General features: G+C 46.0%; 1 protein-coding gene across 1 annotated transcript in view; it reads right to left on the minus strand.

Moving 5' to 3' along the window:
• The window catches only part of Ube3a (ubiquitin protein ligase E3A), a 70,049-nt gene that overhangs the window by 37,688 nt on the left and 13,554 nt on the right, over positions 1-18,807 (minus strand). The window contains exons 3-6 of the mRNA XM_050184132.3: positions 11,263-11,424; positions 3,934-4,110; positions 2,220-2,610; positions 121-273 (exon numbers count right to left, since the gene is read on the minus strand). Of these exons, the coding sequence (XP_050040089.1) occupies positions 121-273; positions 2,220-2,610; positions 3,934-4,110; positions 11,263-11,424 (883 nt within the window). The remainder of the gene's footprint in view (positions 1-120; positions 274-2,219; positions 2,611-3,933; positions 4,111-11,262; positions 11,425-18,807) is intronic.

An 18,807-nucleotide genomic window follows, 5' to 3' on the forward strand; every position in this document is an offset into this window, starting at 1 on the left:
TGCCTTATTGCACAAACAGTTATCGATAGAACATTGTGACAAAACATGGCTTTACTTTGTGACTACTGAACACAAAAGGACAGTGATGCACTTAACTGCAGCACAAAGAAGGTGCCTTACTTGAGGCCAATTTCCAGGTTTTCACAGAGGATCATAATGGCATTCACTAATGCGTCGAGAAAAGGGAGGTCTGGTATAGAAAACAAGACATCATAGGACCTCCTGACAGACTCTACATCCACTGGAATATCCTGGTTCACCAATCCATTGAGTCTGCAAGAGAAAAGAAAAAAGAAAAGAAGGTGATCACGTTATATGCCCGAAAGTGTGCAATGTACTGCACAATATACGCAGATTCAAAGGCAAAATTAGCTTGAGTGAACTGTAGAATAATTAAAATCAAGAAAAAACAAGTCTTAATTTTTGACTGCAAACCAAAAGGAGAAACTTAGAGTGAACATCTTCTGTGTAAATATTTTCAGTCAAGTCTATGAGGCCTGGGCATTTGATTAAACAGAGACCTAAGTGAACTACTTTCACTAAAGATGTAAAAATTAAATTCCAGGTTTTTATGTGCCAAAACCAGAATATAGTTATGAAGCCCATCCTAGTGGGCTCCTATGTAATAATTTTGACCACCTCGATTTCTTTTAACGTGCACCCAACACACAATACATAAGCATTTCTTCATTTCGGCCCCATCAAAATATGGCCGCTGCGAGCGGGATTTGCTCCCATGCCGTAGGGCTTTACTAAATATGCAGAGCAAACATTTCACACATTGATAGCCTCGATTACATTTTCCACTTGTCTACTAGAAGCAAATAAGTAGTGCATTTGGTTGGAGAAGGACTTGTGTACAACATGAACAAGTTCAAAGTACTAGATTTAATACAGTTTATTCTTGTACAGCCACTGTCAGGGTTTTAATTTGAAGAATCAAGACACATACTAAGCAGCTTCATTCTAATAAACAAAGGCTGTAAGGAGCCAAGATTGAAGATTTTGGATGGAAGATGCTTAAGCTAGTACTCTTAAGGTACTCAAACAGACATTTCCACCACAATCTGCAGGAGGAACAAAAAGACGCTTTAAGGTGTGTTCAGAATAAGTATGACGGAGGCTGTACAGCTGTATAACACTACACTACCTTTCTCTTGGCCACGTGATCACAAGTTCAGCACTGGACTACTTAAATACTGATTTATGCACAATCATTTGTGTCATGTCTTTAATAAAAAGAGGTGAGTGACTGGCTCAAAGTATGTGAAAAAGGTCATTACTGGTTTTGCAAGTCGTACAAGAAAAGAAGACTGAATGAAATGCTGCAAGCTGAATATCCCACCAAATATGGAAGTGCCTTCACCAAAGTGGTCATGTGTGGCAACACTCAGTGCGCTAAAATGAAATGAAATGAAATTTAAAACATTGAGTACAGTTAACGTCAGATTTTTCAGACTCTCTACGGACTTTCGAAAACATCCAAAAAATCAGACAGTCCAAAAAAACGAATGCATGTCTTTAACTGCCCTCAGGAGCTCAAATTGCCACAGCCACATTGGAAATAGCTTTAAAGATCTGCCAATAGAATTATTAGGTGTCTCGGTGCTAGTACTGTGACAGGAGACAGTCGGTGCATGTGTGTATAATTTATGAACAAATTTTATGTCCTGTGACAGCGGCTCCTTTCTTACCGCTCCAGCAGTAGAGGAGAAAAGAAATCACTAGACACGTACTGCTACCTGACGAATGAAACACCAATTAAGCCATGGACAAGTGACTCCCGCCTGAAACGCTCAAGGAGTGAACAAATACCACAAGGACGAGCTGCACTCGTCCTAAACACTTTGGGGACGCATTGGTGATCATCCAAAACAGTTAATGGGTTAATGTGCACCTAAATCTAAGTACACAGACATTTTCGCATTTCATGCCCATCGAAATGTGGCCACGGCGACCAGGATCAAAACCACGACCTCAAGCTCAGCAGCACAACTTCATAGCCACTAAGCTACCGTGGCAGGTGTCAATTGAAATGGAGCAACGTTGAGTATGCAGGAGGTTCAATTTGCCCACAGTGCAATGTCAGATGCTTTTTTCCCTTCACACCCACTGGACAGAACAGGCAAGAACAAGTCAAATACACAAATGAGTAAACTGTGAACACAGGGGCTATACAGCTTTTCTGCATAAAGAAACACTATTGTGTCAGTACTCACTCCTTTAACATAGCTGCAACATTCCTAGACACACCGTCAGGCACCGCTTCCGACAGACCGGCCTCCACAAGCATGTCATCGCTATCGTGAGCTACCGTTCCACCTTCCAGTTCAAGCGAGTCCTGGTCCTTGTCCATGTCACCCTCCATAGTTCGCAGGTCTTCCTTGGTCAGGCCTCCGTCCTCTGAAGAAGGCGACAGCCTCCGTGGAAAGCTGCGCTTGAGGAACTTCTCCCGTGAGAACACCTGGCCCAGCGCATGGATGAGGGGTGTGTAGTTGCCGCAGGAGCGACATTCAGACACCAGGCCAAGGAGGAGTTCCTCAGTCAGCATGCGATATGTCCGCGGAGCCTTTGGAGCCATCTCTGCCGGTGCTGTTATTCCAGAGGTGGCTGTCAGAAAGCAACAATTGTTTTCCGGCACATTGCACCATGATTTCCTTCGAACATTTTTCGTGCTCATAATCTGATCATGTTTTCCGCTGGTAGATCTGGAGCAAAATTTTTGGCTCCTAAGTGGCAAATCCAGTTTCTACTCGTCGATCTGAAGCGTGTTCGCGCTTTCCACTGGTTGTTGTGGATCGACTCCTCTAGCTTGTCCTGCTGCCAAGGCGCGGGTATATTGCTTCCGTTTTTATGTGAAATTGGTGAGAAACATTGTCCCTGCTGTAGGACAGAAACTTTCGTTGCCATGAAATCATGCAGAGTGGAAGTCAAGCACTGTTTTGAGAATCACTTTTTGTGACATGTGCACAACAAGTTCCAGTATAATCCACTGCGGAGCACTCTTGCTCTTCGCTGGCAAATTCGGACTGATGAAATCATAGCACTCGCTGCAGTATTTCAGCAGCAGCTCCAGAATGACCAGTGGAAAACACCATAAAAAAAGTGTCAGAGGTACAAATTGTAATGGTCAAAACGTATATTTATAAAGTGGCACTCTCAAGGTTACATTTATTAACACTCATGGGGTAGGTCTAGTATGATACCCAAGAAAGCAAGTGGGGGGGGGGGAGGGGGGCAGCAGCCACCATGGCTCAATTGGTAGAGCATCGCACATGCCATGAAGAGATTGTAGGTTCAATTCCCACAGACAGCATGTTGTCGTTTCGTTCACTTCATTTTTAGTTTCTTTATTACTTCTACATTTCAATTAAACAACAGTGAATTTTTCGTATCCTTTCATTGGCTTCATTGTCTGTTGGCATCATGTAGTTGTAATAAACTAGAAATGAAGCCTCTCAGTTCCTGTTATGCACATTTCTAAAATAAAAGATGAAACTACAGGCGGTACGTCGATATCTCTGCACGAAACACTACATTTCATAAATTTTTCTCACCAAATATCACTTGACTCTTTGCTGAGCCAAGATAACAATGGGTATGGGTAGAGACAATGTGTTCAAGCTACACTACATTTAAAACATGTTAGAGTTCAAACTTACTGTAAAGTAAGGCAATGCACCATTTAGGGGCAACATCAAGTGCCCTGGTAGAGCTCGTCTGGAGCCAGTGAATTTGAGACTTGGTGACTCTGAGCATATTGAATGCAATGTGACAAGGAATTTCTCACTGCTTTTCTTTTTCTTTGCATAAATCTACTGGCTAAGTATTATTTGCCAAAGTCAGATATAGATGAGCATGTGACTGCACATGGTGCTTGAGCATGTGACGAACAGGAAGCTAAAAATAATTTGGTACTGAAGTATCACTCACCAGGCTTTTCCTGTGGGGAAAGGGTGTTCTTTACGCTCATCAGCTTCTTCGGCAGGACTGTTAGTGGGCTGCTATCATTGAAGGTGCAGTACAGGTCAATTTCCATGTCCTGAGGGCGTAGGTCATCCCTTAAGCTTGAGGCTGCAAGAACTGTTGTGGTGATGCTTGCACCATTTGCTAAAGGAAGGTAAAAGGAAATGAACAAGTTCTACATTGGAACGTGCCAGCTGCTTCCATGAAGATTAAGTAATCCTTAATAAAAATTTAGTAGAGATAAGAGAGTTTATTGCTTCAGCCACACACCATTTCCACCAATAGCCATCAGAAATTGTCTGGTAATCTTTGATTATATAGGACGCAGCTTTCACATCGCCAGAAATTGGCAAACAAAATTTTTTTAATTCACATTTTCAGTTTCTATTGCTCTTTTTTTATCTGATTCCAAAATATTGTCACTGAAAACTATGGTAGAAGAATGTGAGCGATGTATGAACTGGCCTCTCAGCGAGCGAGATTGATTGATTGATTGATTGATTGATTGATTGATTGATTGATTGATTGATTGAAACTTTTATTAGAAGAGATGGCCCGTGGCCTAAGATAGCGGTAAGGGATCAGGTGAAAGGAAGCATGCCTGCCTCCTTCGCAAAGGATAGCAAAGCGTTAATTCTTCTGGTGGCATCTGCTTGCGGTGCGACCCAGTCATCGTACGATGCCACCTTTACAGGTCGGGTGTGCTTGTCCCTGAGGGTGGCTGTGTCAGGACAGGACCAGATCAGATGTTTAAGATTGACGTTGATCGCAGGGCAGTTGGGGCATTCCACTTGTGTTCTTCTCCACTTGCTCAAAACATCCGGTGTAATAGATGCCTTAGCTCTTGCTTTGTGGATGAGAACCTGGGCTGTACTGGGAAGGCGAGTGGGAATGGGAGGAAGGATGCTAGGAATGAACTCCCGTAGTAAAGGCTTCCTCTCGTGTTCCAACTGGGCAATCTGGTGATCTGGTACGACGACGGATGACGGGGAGCTATAGGTGTGGTCCAGCACGGACGGGCTCCCTTCACGGCTGCAATGGCAGTCTTCTCTAATTTTCTCGCCTGCAGCTTCATGGGCCGCCCTGTTCCCTGCTCCCCTCATGTTGTGACCCGGTGTCCAGTGTACGAAAATGCGTGCATGTCTATTGTCCCGCAGGTGGCGGCAGGTTTTATGCGGTGCACTATGGTAGTCGTGTAGGATTGGAAGTTCAGTTGCTTGACGGCCTCTTGACTGTCAGTGTAGATGTGAACCGTGTCTTCGGTGCGTCCCTCACAGAGTTGAATGGCTTCTTCGATGGACAGTAGTTCAAGATCAGTGGCTGTCCAGGAAGCATAGCCGCTGTGGCTCACGGCGTGTGCTTGCCAGTTTTCTCTGTAAAAAGCAGCAGCGGCATACATTTTTCTGAATGTTCATCGTATTGTAACGCAGCATCAGTATATATTTTTGGTCCTTCATGCTTTTGTTGCGTGTCTAGTACACTTTGTTGTCGATGTGCCCTGCCTTCACCTTTGGTGTTCGTAGGTAGTGGTCTGGGTTCCGTAACCTTTATTTCATCCCAGGGTAGAAGGAGGTGATCCAGCTTTGGCAGGTGCAGGTTGCTGCCATGCAGTGCAGATAGCAGTCGCTGACCATTCCACGTGTTCTTCAGCCTCGTTTCATTGTTATCCTTGTGGGTTTTAACCAATGCCAAGCGAGAGAGAAGACTCACTAATGTTGCGTGCTTTCTGGGACAGATGGCGTGGAAGAGCAGGGGCCATTTGTCAGGGTGCCCCTGGCTTGGCACATGTGCATTAGGAAAGCACGCCCAAGTATAGTAAGCAATAAAATGCATACCAAAGCTTATTTATGTGCATTTTCTTTTTTTCTTTTTTCGAGTGCCTGTTATGGATTGTTTATGCTGAGATAATTGTTAGGCTGCTTCGGATTGGGCATAAATGGGCATCAAAATAACATATAGGTATACAGGCTGCTGATCCACTTGGCAGTTTGTAGTATATATGTTAAATTACCCCCCAATGTAATAACTACAACCCAGAAATGAAGCTGAAAACACAAATTCAAAGCAGCCAAACGCCTATACTAAACCCTTAGTCACATGACAGTACCGAGGAATTGCAGAAAGACACGTTCTTAAGCATATCAGTGTAATGAGCAGGTGACACACGTTTGCCGTCTCAGGCAGAATTATTCTGCTGCAAGAAGGAGCAAAGGGCACCTTGTGCACCAAGTCAAATGCGGATTTGTGCGGATTGTCAGTTAAATCAATGGCAGTTTCTCTTTTTGCGTTCTATAGTGGCTCCCACAGCTTAAATACCTCGTACAAGCCTGGTCAGCATTTATTGATTTTCAGTGTTATACCCATAGTCTATCCCGTTTTGTTCCATAGATTTGAACCCCTGAATGCTGGGAAACCCGCACATGCTGCTGTACGAGGCATTAGCTCAAACGTCTTCTTTAGTGATGGATTATTAAGTGCCCCTCAATCAAACAAGTTGTGAATTTTCCTTTCTGCTAGCCACCATCACATCCAACTTTTTCATTCATGCATGGTTACACTCACACACTTTCTACAAGGGTGAGCTTGTTACGAAGTTTGCACACATAGCAATAAAATTATACCCTACAGGCATTTTCCTGTATTTGCAATAACAAAAATAGTATCAATCATGTTGAACTTATGTGACTTGATACAATGACCTAAAACCATTAAAACATTCCTTCGAATGAAATTTTGATTTTCTGCGAGTTTTATTTATTGTTTTTCTTGCGATGCTTGCATTTTCATCGATGATAAGATTTTACTCTGTTGTATATGCATTTCTCACTCTGCAACAACCCGTTCGAGCTTAGAGTATTCTAGATAACTAAATAAATAAAATTGTGTGACAGTTTCAGGAGCATCTACGAGAGTACAGGCATTTACTGGAGAGATAACATGACCGTTTGCAGATGCAACCAGCACACAGACACTACAGAGAGAGCCCCAGAACATTTACAAGATTTTATTGGTGTGGTAAAACATAGGAAAATACCCTGACGCATTATAACAGTGTACTAGATTGTGACGCGCTGCCCATCCACTGTACATGACTTGGTGCTCGAAATGTATTTCGTGGTAATACTCCATTGGCTGAAGGAATTGATCCTTCCTGGCTATTGCACACACTGTTAGGCGATCATCATCTCTTGGTGCAAAATACACAAGAAATACTTATTGCATGACTTGTACCTCTTAATACAAAAAAGGACAAAACATTTTTTTCCCTGTTATGCACTAAAAAGTTCAACACACTGCTGAGAAAGCGCACGCAACACAACCATGTACTCTCAATTTCCCATTAGCTCAATGTAGAAAAGGGGCCCACCGCAGGTCCCGAACTACTCACCCCATCTATCAGCTGAAAATCAAGTATAAACCACATGCAAGCGATCTTGCGCTTGACAGTGACAAGTGATGCGATGGAGATGGCTGTTGTGTTGACTTGTTGCCTACAAGTCATACCCTATGTGAACGACGACTTTGAGTAACGTTTCCTCGGTGTTGCCTCTATGAGGGCATCAAATACCATATTTACTCAATTCTAACTTGCCCTCGATTATAATGCGCAACCGTTTCCGTGACTAAAAAAAAAAGAAAAAAAAAAAGCCGCCCTTCATTTAAAGCGTAACCATATGCCACGACCTAAAGAAAGAAAACTCCTTCACAGTACCGCGCACTTCATTCTTTCATACAGGAATACAACTTTCTCTCCTTTGGAAAAACAAAGATTTACTCCCAATGCACTAACGTTGCAATAAATAAAAAAGTTGCAGTTTCTCCCGAAAGGCAAAGCATCGATTACGATAGCAAATTAGTGGACAGTTATACGAAAAATAAGGATAGCAGTTCTATCGGCCGTATAAACTTTTAAACATTCGCTTACTAACTAAATTATGTCATGCGCGCACAAGCAAGCATGAACACGTCTCATACAATGACCGCGAAAGCACTATCAAGAGGCTGCAGTGGGGAAGTGCTGTAGGAGGAGCGAGCGAATTGACCTTTGTGCGGACTTTTACTTCAACGAGCACTAAGCAATGAGAGCACAGCGCAGGGCACCTAAATGTGTAGACTCTTGTCTCCATTGCGGATTGCTTTCAAGATAGGGGCCACGCCGTACGTAGCAGCCACTGGAGTAGAAAGGTTCTCCTGTTTGCGCCAGTCCTGCACGCAAGTTTCGGGAACTCCAAACACCCGTGATGCAGCCCGATTTTCGTCCCTCTCCGCACGCGTGATCACTTTTATTTTAATTGCGCCATCGTGATGAACTCGGCATGTCTTTGCAGTCAGCACTTCCATGCTGATAGAGCAAATGCGGACAACACGAAGACCAGGAAGCCGGACGGTGCACTAAACAAGCACACATACAACAGCACATGGAGAAAGCTATGGCAGCTAGGCTCGAAGCGCGTGTGAAGCGGCTATTTTGAAATGCTGATAGCGATATGGTCATGCAGATTTAGGGTCGTACTTGATTTTAACGTGCAGGCTATTTTAGGACTCGTTTTAGCGGAAGAAAGTGCGCATTAGATTCGAAGAAATATGGTACATGCTGAAACTGTCGTGACCTGTGCTTTATTAATTTAAGTTGATGTGCTTTGCTGTAAAGATCAGCATAAAATATTTCTGAAGGTTTTGCGCTAGATTCTTATCCTTGCACGTATCAAAATTTAATTGTTTGCTTCTTCCGTATGACAATTGGTAGTTCTTGACTGCGTACATGCAGTTCCAGCTTTATGCTATTGGCTAGTCGCTCATGGCACTTCCTGGCAAAAAGCAATAAATTCTGAATTTCCAGAGCCAAGCGACTGAGCGACATGAACGAACAAACTGCTTGCGTGATAGTCCATTTCATAGTTCAAAGCCGTCACTTGTCGCCGTCGCGCACAAAATCGCTCTCATGGGTTTGGGCTTGAGAAACTATAGCAAGTTGCGAAAACGCTCTTCCACGGCACTACGGCACAGTTCTTACACTTCTCATATTCTTGCACCATGCTGAAAACCACATATAATTGCTAAAATATTGTGATGCATCAGCCAAGGAGGCGAAAAATTTCCCGAAAATCATGAAAAAAAGCATTTCTTATTAGTTGTCAATGCAAAAGCATTAATGTCCAATTGAACAATGCTCAGCAGTCCTTCGAGTTATGAACTCCTCATGGGCAAGCGAGCGGGTTAAGACACTTGGCGTGTTTTGATTTAACCTTAGCAAGGTGCACTTCAATGCAGGCAAGAATTTGCGCGTACAAGAAATGCGTGGATAACACAGGCTTCTGAGAGTGAAAGTGAGGGCGACGTAGCATCTCTGTGATGCCCTCTCCCCTCATGCAACACCTGGCATGCTCGTAACACAGTGTCGCAGCCAATGGGAATTAAGGCTGCTACAGATGCCGGACACCAGCTTTTTTGCTCAATGAGCCATTTGACCCTTTCGCATCAAAATTGCATTTTTCAAGCCACGAATAACTGGAACGGCACAACCGAGCACCGCTATCTTGGTCTTGCTGGAAAGCGCATCTCTCAGTCTTTAAGTTTACTGCTTCAGCTGATTGAAAAAAAATTATTGAAGGTTGTCTCGGAGTCTCCAATTGGCCAGGCCTATCACAAGACTTCAGCGTGTTCTATTTTGTTGTAATGCAAGCTGAACGACAGGGACAACACAAAGGCACAATCGACACACACAGAGCATTGAGTGTATGATAACTGTGCCTTTTTGTTGTCCCTGTGGTTCAGCTTGCACTACAACAAAATAGAATATGCCGCACCAACAAGCCCCTATTAGCTACATTCATCAACTCCAGCGCAGTTTGCCATTGGTTGCTCCGTAGAGGCATCGTCTGCTCTTTGCACCTTGCGAGCAATCGACCACCGCGATCTCGACAAGTGTCGAGATCACGAGAAGCGCGGCCGATCCCTCCGTTTCTGGTCATTTCAGACCGGCGGCTAGCATTCTGTGCATCGGCGACATGGATTTCGTGACCAAACACTTTACACGTGGAATCCTTGGACCCGCAACTAAGCTTTTCAAACATCGATGCTTCGTATGTCACAAGCAAGCACATTGCGCACGCAATCCTCGGACCCACGAACATCCACATTGCATGCGTGCTCTTTGGACCCGTAGCTAGGTATTTCATGCACCGACCCCTCGGACTCGGTGATTGAGCACATCCTGCACAAACTCCTTGAACCTGCGCCTCAGCATTAAGTAGCGCGACCAAGCACATCGCGCACCGAAGTGAAGTGCTTTATTTTAGGTATTTATTTTTCATGGTCACATTTCTTACAGTGCAGGTAAGGACATTCTAACCTTCCTGGCTTGATTATTTCAATTCATTCACAATTTAAGTGTGTGTCTGGTGTGAAAGTGTCAAGAAAAATTAAAAGTGCAAATGCAAATCTTTATGTTCGAAAACAAAAGGGGGAGGGGAAACTAAGAATGTCACATTTAGTTGTGCTCACAATATACAACAAACCATCCACTGCATTCTCTAAGGTCTCCAGGCCCTCACAAGGTTTAAAGGAGAAAAACACTGTACAATACAATGTTCTCAAAATATGGTAGCTGGTGCAAACAATGGGCAACAAAAGCACAGAGTAAATTTCCACGCAAGTTCTGGCTTAAAAGTTGTGCATGTTCCTGCCACATTGTTGCCCTTGTACTATTGCCTTCTGATGTACAGCTCCTCAGCTGTCGCCTAGGGGAAAAAAAATGGAAATGCTGTTGAAAGCCTTCGTTTAGTCATTTAGTCATTGCTACAAAAGGACGAAAATGTGCCACTGAATGCGACAGAGACATTATGTGAGTGATGCTAAGGGGTAAGCCTCCATGCTCCACAAGAGACAGCCATCGACAAGATACTAGGCAAATACAATTCTGGGAATCATTGTGCTGTTGCGGGATATTTGCAACCTGGCCAACATGCTCTTCACAGAGCAGTGCAGAAGGATGTCTTGGGGAAAAAAAGGCAAGGAAAGCACTTCAAACTAAAAGCAAAACAGTCCATTTGATAGGACATCAATGACTACAACCCTGGTGCCTTTTGATAAAGAATATAAGGTACAACTTTGAAAGCTATTTTCTCAAGATTGCTCTTGTTGCCTCAATCTTGGCAACGCATGCCATAGCTATTAACCTACCATGGCAGGTCAAAATGCACCGACATTACACTTGATGCAATATTTCCAGACACCGTTCTTTACGCATTGTGGTAGAAAACTATGCAAAAGAAACCTAGCAGACGCACGGCTCACCACTTTTTTCACTTTGTGTTATTGTTTCGGAGACAATTGGAGATCGGTTTGCAGTGCACTCAGAGTCCAACTCCATCTCCTGCGATGCTCCAGCGGGTTCCGCTGATGTCGCACCTTCGCCGCATGCTGATGTGGCATTGCTACACTGATCACTTAACCTACCTGCAAGAAAGAGCGATGCAAAAAAAAAAAGGAGAAGTTAGAAAAGGAAGTCAGAGGGCCTTCAAAGCAATGTTAGTGTAAATATAAACAGTAACAGCTGTTCACTTGCTTGTCTTCTGCAACAGTCACAGCTTGTTACTATGACTTATTACTTTTGTTACTTTGTTGCTATGGTTACCTTAAGCATAGCTCAAAACCAGGATGGGAAGTAGCTTCAGCTTTTAGCAGCAATGAGGTCTTTCTTAGGTAGCCCTTTGTACTTCTCTCTATCTCTCTCTCTCTCTCTTTTTGCAGAATGCCTTCAAACATTATGTGTGATATAACCAGCACGCACTGATTAATTATTACCTCATAGAGTCCTTTAAATGCACTGAACCTGAGTACACAAGAACTTCTGCATTGTGCCTTAAAAGTACTGCAACAGCAGCAGTACACAAATCAAACCCGTGACTTCGTGCTAAGAGGACAATGCAACAACATTGATATATAAACGAAGTGCAACCATGCTATCAGTTACTGATGCTCTAACTACTCCAACAGGCACCTTGAAATTCTTCTGATGGCCCATTCCTGTTTCTACCCTTGGCAATCTTTCACAAGTTCTAGTGCTTCACTATAGCTGCGTTTACATGAATGTGACAGTGTTGCATCACATCGCATTTCTAGCACATCGCATTCATGTAAACAGCGGTAATGCACTAGGAAGGCGCATCGCATTAATGCGCCAGGCGAGGGTAGATTTACGGGCGCAAGTCGACTCTCGCGGAGCATGTAAACGCAGGATTGTCGCATTAGAAAATATGAGAAGGAATTAGCTGCGGGACTGCCACGCTGGTGAAGCTGCGAGACAGCAACGCCCGAAGCAGAAGCAAAATGGTGTCCCCCATGGCAACTTCACTCGCCACAGCATGTTCTTCGCGAACCTATTTCTCCGCAGAGGAAACCACTACTTTCCTTGCCATCACATCTGAATTAAATATTGGTGAGCTGTTAGATTCATGCCATGAGGCTCTCGGTAGTCGGTACAGTTGGCACTCAGCCACCAACGAGCACTTGGCCCACTACCGGAAACCAGTTACACCGGAAGTCGGCTGCACTTCCCTTATACAACACCATGTGGCGCTACATCTTCGCGAGAGTTAATGCACTACATGTAAACGGCATCGCATCGCCTTTCCCAAATGCGCTTGGAAATGCGATGCGCCACTGTCGCAATCATGTAAACGGGGCTTATGATCTAGGTCTTACCAAAGACTATGGAAACCACTAATCAGCTGCCTTACATGAGATGGTGAGGCATGTTCGCAACAACATTAGTGAGTGCGATAATATTGAAAGGCATGACCGTTTTGCTTGACTGGCAAAACATTTCAGATCTGTACATGTTGACTTAGGCCCACAGCTGCATCATACAAAAGGGCTGTAACAATGATTAGAGAGAGTAGAGATGAAAACTATAATCAAACACTTTTTATAAAGAGGTTTAAAGCATAATTAGGCACCTAAAAAAAGCATCAGAACACAACTGCTTTCCCGTTCTTCACCTCTCAACCATCATGTCAACCACTACAGTACTAGTATTTCTGACCTCAAAACCCTTAAAGGAATACTGACATGAGAATATTGTGTTCCACTTTCCATGTTTTTTTAAGTAGCTGTCGACTCCATAACTACAGTAAGAAGCCTCAATCCCTCGAGAGCACCACAAGTATTTACAGCACCTATTCAAAATACATACGAGTGCAGTGCAGTTTAAAATGTGAGAAAGATCCTTCACATCCCCAGATGTGAAGGTCACATTACTGTTGTACAATAAAATCTTGTTAATTCGACTATCGTTAATTCGGAAAATCGGATAATTCGGACTCATCCTTTGGTCCCGTCAGGTGTATGCATAATTTAATGTCACGAAACTCTTATTAATTTGGACGTATTTGGCCCAACATCAGTTAATTCAGACAACTCTCGGAGCTCAGCGTATGCTGTAGGGCCACAAATGTGTGATGCAAACAAGCAAAAATGGCATTAGCACATCGCTAGTACGCATCACCATAGGCATCAGTGGAAAGCGTACGTGACAGAGTGCCTCGATGCGTGCACCCCCACTTAGAGTGGTGTCAGCTATTGAAAGGGCAGGTGCCGCCTCCTCGGCCTTGGCGGCAGCATGGCCGCCATTTTCCGACCGATCATTTGCGCGTGGTGTGCATGCTGTTAGGCCGGGGCTTGCTTTCGTCACCATGCCCGGGTGTTGCGTGCCACAGTGCAGCAATCATTCCAGAAACGACTGGAACCTGTACTGCTTTCCAAGAGACCTCTGTGGGGATGCGCGACCCTCGCGCCTCCCCTGATGTTTTCCCGCATAGCGCATCCCCTGATATGCTGTTTTTCCCGCACGGCTCGCGTGGCCTGGCGCCCGCGGCGCTCGGAGTGGTACAAGCGCGGTGTGAGAGATGGCGCCACCGTCGCGGCGGGGTTACTCGGGCGCCGAGGGACAGGCGCTTGCTCTCTTTCCCGGCGGGTCGGCGCGCGGCGGAGGACGTCTCCCGCGAGCGCGCGGCGACCGATGCATCTGCAAGACCGCCTCGCGTGGCCGCCTTGGAACGCGCCACGATTCGCGTGACTATACACGCGAACGACCAGGCGTTGGGATCCAGCATGGAGCGAACATATTCGCTCGCGAGGACGCGGTGAGTCGGACTTCTAGATTTGTCGCCCGCCTATCGGCATGTTTTGGAGATATGAACTCGGCTAGCAGGCATTGATCCATGAAAGGTGCAATAAATGCCCTTGTGACTGTTTGCACTACTGTGTGTTGTCGTTCCTTTGTCCCAAGAGTACGGAGGAGAACCACCCGTATCTCCCACATCTGGCTGCCCAACGTGGACCTCTTGGGGCATCGGACGATAGAGTTAAACAGTTTTGCTTCGTTCGAGAGCTTTGTTTGAACCGAAGCGTAGGCCTAGCGTGGATTTTGATCGCTAGCGTCGGCGGCGTGCTTTCTTGAGAGAGGCGACGGTGGCGGTAGTGTGTTTGGACTTGTCAACATGCTAAGCCTTTTCGCAAGTGTTTTTTTTAATGACATTCGTCAGTACGAGAGCCACGTGGTCTGCATCCTGAGAGAGCGAGGCTGAGTGCCCGCGGAGCAGTGGCAAGCCTGAAGCGAGTGAGTACGGAAGCCTCGTGGGTGGTCCGAATTTCTTATGTAAATAGCTTCTTCTATCTCTTTGACTCGGATGAAGTCGCGGCTCTGGGAGCCGGGTGGCCGCGGGCCACGGGTGCCACGACGGGCTGACTGGTATTGCGGCCTGGCACCGGGCGCTCCGACACCGTCTGGGACGGTGGGCGCCGCCAACTCGGATGCTGTGTGCACCGAGCGGAGTAGGACCACCTCACAGAGCTAACGTCTCCTCGCGGCTGCCTGTTTTGCGCTCATTTTGAGTGTTGTTTTTGGATGCCGGTTGTTGTCAGGGTAGCGACGCTTTAGGCCTAAGGCTTTACGAAGCTGCCTGTCGCACGTGGAGGGACACAACCTGGTGGACCGTGGCGTTGAGGCGTTGCAAGTTGCTTCCCTCATTCTAGTTAGCCTCGCACGAATTGAAATTACTCGTTCGACTCAAGAAAGCGAGCTTCGTTCACGTGAACTTAGCATCTGAGTAGCTGCCCGATCTTTTGCTAGCCGAGTTGAACATCGTACCACGTGGGCGATGCGCATGCAGAATTCCTCTCCCTTGCACTACTTTAGTGTTTGCCGAGTGTTTTGAGTGTACGCAGCGTGATTGTAGTCACCCCTGGCTGGCTGTCACCTGCACATCGTCTGCGCGGCTGCCCCGGACTACGATCGAGTCACCCCGGGCGATGGTGATGCTGTGGCCAGTTCGGCGCAGCGACTTCGGCGGCCTCCTGCATCCAGCTCACAACCCTCGGCGGCGGACAAAGGAGCCAGCGGTCACCGACAGCTACGGCGGCTCTTGCCAGCAGGGCGCGTCGGCGCGAGCGACGCTTGCTCGTACCGACTACTGCGTCGTCGTCTCCGGAGTCCTGGCCTGGAATGATGCCGTCGAGTCTGCAAAGCTGCTGCTGTGACCGGCGGACGCCAGCGGTGTACCCCAAGGACAGTCGGCTCGCATGTTACGGACAGCGTGTGGACATTTCCCCGGCGCGGCCACTGTTGCATGTACCACCTTGTTCGCGAAGCACGTGTTGATGTTAGACCGTGTCACATGTTTCGCCGGAATAAGAAGTGATTTAAGGTTGGGGGGATGTGGGGATGCGCGACCCTCGCGCCTCCCCTGATATGCTGTTTTTCCCGCACGGCTCGCGTGGCCTGGCGCCCGCGGCGCTCGGAGTGGTACAAGCGCGGTGTGAGAGATGGCGCCACCGTCGCGGCGGGGTTACTCGGGCGCCGAGGGACAGGCGCTTGCTCTCTTTCCCGGCGGGTCGGCGCGCGGCGGAGGACGTCTCCCGCGAGCGCGCGGCGACCGATGCATCTGCGAGACCGCCTCGCGTGGCCGCCTTGGAACGCGCCACGATTCGCGTGACTATACACGCGAACGACCAGGCGTTGGGATCCAGCATGGAGCGAACATATTCGCTCGCGAGGACGCGGTGAGTCGGACTTCTAGATTTGTCGCCCGCCTATCGGCATGTTTTGGGGATATGAACTCGGCTAGCAGGCATTGATCCATGAAAGGTGCAATAAATGCCCTTGTGACTGTTTGCACTACTGTGTGTTGTCGTTCCTTTGTCCCAAGAGTACGGAGGTGAACCACCCGTATCTCCCACACCTCCCAAAAAAAAAGGCTTTCTTGGACAGTAAAAATCAAATGTGACAAGTGGCATCCGACGAGCACATCATCCATTTGCGGCGTAAGTAAACATTGATTTTTTAGAATCTGTGGTAATTTAATTAGCCAGTATTGCATAGCACGCCATTATTTCTGTATTGGGTGCGTAGGCTAACGTCAGGTAGTCAAACATCCTGCAGCGTACTGTCCAGGGCATTCAGGGAACGACACCACCATAAGAAAATGCATCAGATAGAAAGTCGGCGTATCATATTGAATACAAAAGCACCCGTGCCGGCAACTCATGCTGGTTGTAGGGCCTCGAGTACAATAATACATTCAAAAGTACTGCCATGGATTTCATAGCAGTGTTGTTGTGTGGAAATGTTTTACCCTGGCTGCAGCGCTTATTTATTCGTGCACACATTCCCACGACTCGGTCGACCTTTGAAGGCCTCTACGAAATTGCACTGATCGAATACAAAACTTATGCTGTTCCTGCGAAAAATGTGTAACATTACGAGGCCGGACCCATGCCTGCTTCGTGTATATCGCCGTCTGTATACTTGTGAAGCAGGGACTTTTAGATGACAAACAAAACACACGCAATTGTGCAGTGTTGTGTCATTCTCACCTGATAATTAAATTCGACCCCATTAGGAAATTGGAGACTTGGCTACCAAGCTATTGATGGAACGAAATCTGCAATGCCAGCTTTAATATCACACCTGAAAGACCTGGTCCTTCATTGGCACAATTGACTGATATTTTTTATTTGCACGAATATTTTAGTGCAAAAATTGAAAGCGTTATCCTAATAGCAGGCTAAGTCCATGACGCTCAATTAAGCGGCTTATGTGAAAGCGCACGTGAGCTCAGCTTTTTTTTTTGTCCAAGTCACTGCTAGTTCTTGCCACGAATCATACTGCACGCATAAATAGAGGTTCAATGACAACGAAGGGCATTCGTTTTTATTTTACTAGCCTGTTGACATCCAATTCTGATTTTCTTTGTAGGCTCACTTTGAACCAAACAACTATGAGAAAAACCGTGCGGATGGTTGAAAAAAGTTGAAACTGAATGCAGTCCCAACTTTGTTCTAGGTAAGAGCACATCCACCTTTGGCAGTTTCCAGCCGGTAGTTCGAATGGGCATGCAAGCAAAACTTGTACCGGTATCAACCTTTCGTAAGAAATGGACACACTGAGATCACCTATACGCTTAAAAGATTTTGGTTCCCGTGTGCGAGCTTTCTAATCCTGCATTTTGCTTCATAAACATTCCTTAATGCACTTGGTTGGTCCTGTATGTGCCTTTGATTTTTTCTTTCGCTATTTTTTGTAAGGTGAAATGTATCATAGAACATACAGTCAAATCTCATTACTACGAACCCCACATTAATGAATTTCTCAAATTTACGAATATTTAAGATCCCTGCCAGATTGCCTATATCTTCAATGTAAAAACATTTCAGAACTACGAATTTCAATACAACGCGTATTTCAGAATAATGCACATAGTTTATTTTCCCCTTTATAACCGAAGAACATCAGTATTACGAATTCAGCTAAAAGTAACAACGCCGCAATTCTCACATGAAACAAAAACCACGAGTGCAGTAACTATCATCATCACCATGTCAAGTGCCAACTGCTTCACCACAAACTTCACAACAAAAGTTTGGCAATGTTTGCGCAATTTCCAACGATGAATGCAACTAGCGACGGCGTCAAAAAGAAGTGAAAGCAGTTTTCGCTGCAGGACAAATTGGGTGATTGCAGGAAATCAACACAGGGAAAAAGCAAATCGACATGTTAAGACAGCATGGCATTGCTAGAGTGTACTAGAATGGGGAGTGGGTCCAACGGAGGCCATGGCAAGCGGCGAGAGTGAAGCAAAAAGCGTTGAGATTTGCTTCGGCACTGCCATCACCTTCTTCTGAGTTCGAGCCAATCCGGTGCCTCGGCGGCCCAGCGGAACCGCGCATACAAGAGGTGGTTACAGTGGCGCCGAGCTGTCATCTGCTCGATGTGCCATCGTGCTTGTGTTTTTTTTTTTTCATCACTTTTTGTACCTAGTATGTGCGAGAAAAAAAAAAAGAATACAATAAAATTACTGCTTTGCCATGAATTGAGGTTCCTCGCTTCCGTCTGCACGACTTATACGTGTGCAGACAGCCCTCGCCTATGTCTATAGTTTGTCTGGTAACTCGGCGACTTGGCAGAGTGTTTGAAGGATGAGAGGATGAGCACACCTTGGTGAAAGAACTACTGTTGTGTAGTGGGTTGTGGGTTGCAAAACCGTATACAGCAGATTGAAAGGTCAGGACAAGCTGTCGCTCTTCGGAGTCCCTAAAGAAGAAGAAAGGCGCCGGGTGTGGGAGCTCGATTTTCACTGCACCGATCGGCCCTTTAGAAGCCACCGACTCCATTTGTGAGCTGCACTTTGATGCAAAGTACATACTGAGGCATTATGTGCATATCATTGAAGGCCAGGAAGTATCTACACAGCCACTCGAAAGCCTGTGCTTCGGTCTGATGCGTTACCCACAATCTTTTGCCGTATCTTCTGGAGTATCTCTACGACCAGCCCACACGCG

This window comes from Dermacentor andersoni, chromosome 4 (genome assembly GCF_023375885.2).
Source record: "Dermacentor andersoni chromosome 4, qqDerAnde1_hic_scaffold, whole genome shotgun sequence".
Lineage (NCBI taxonomy): Eukaryota > Metazoa > Arthropoda > Arachnida > Ixodida > Ixodidae > Dermacentor > Dermacentor andersoni.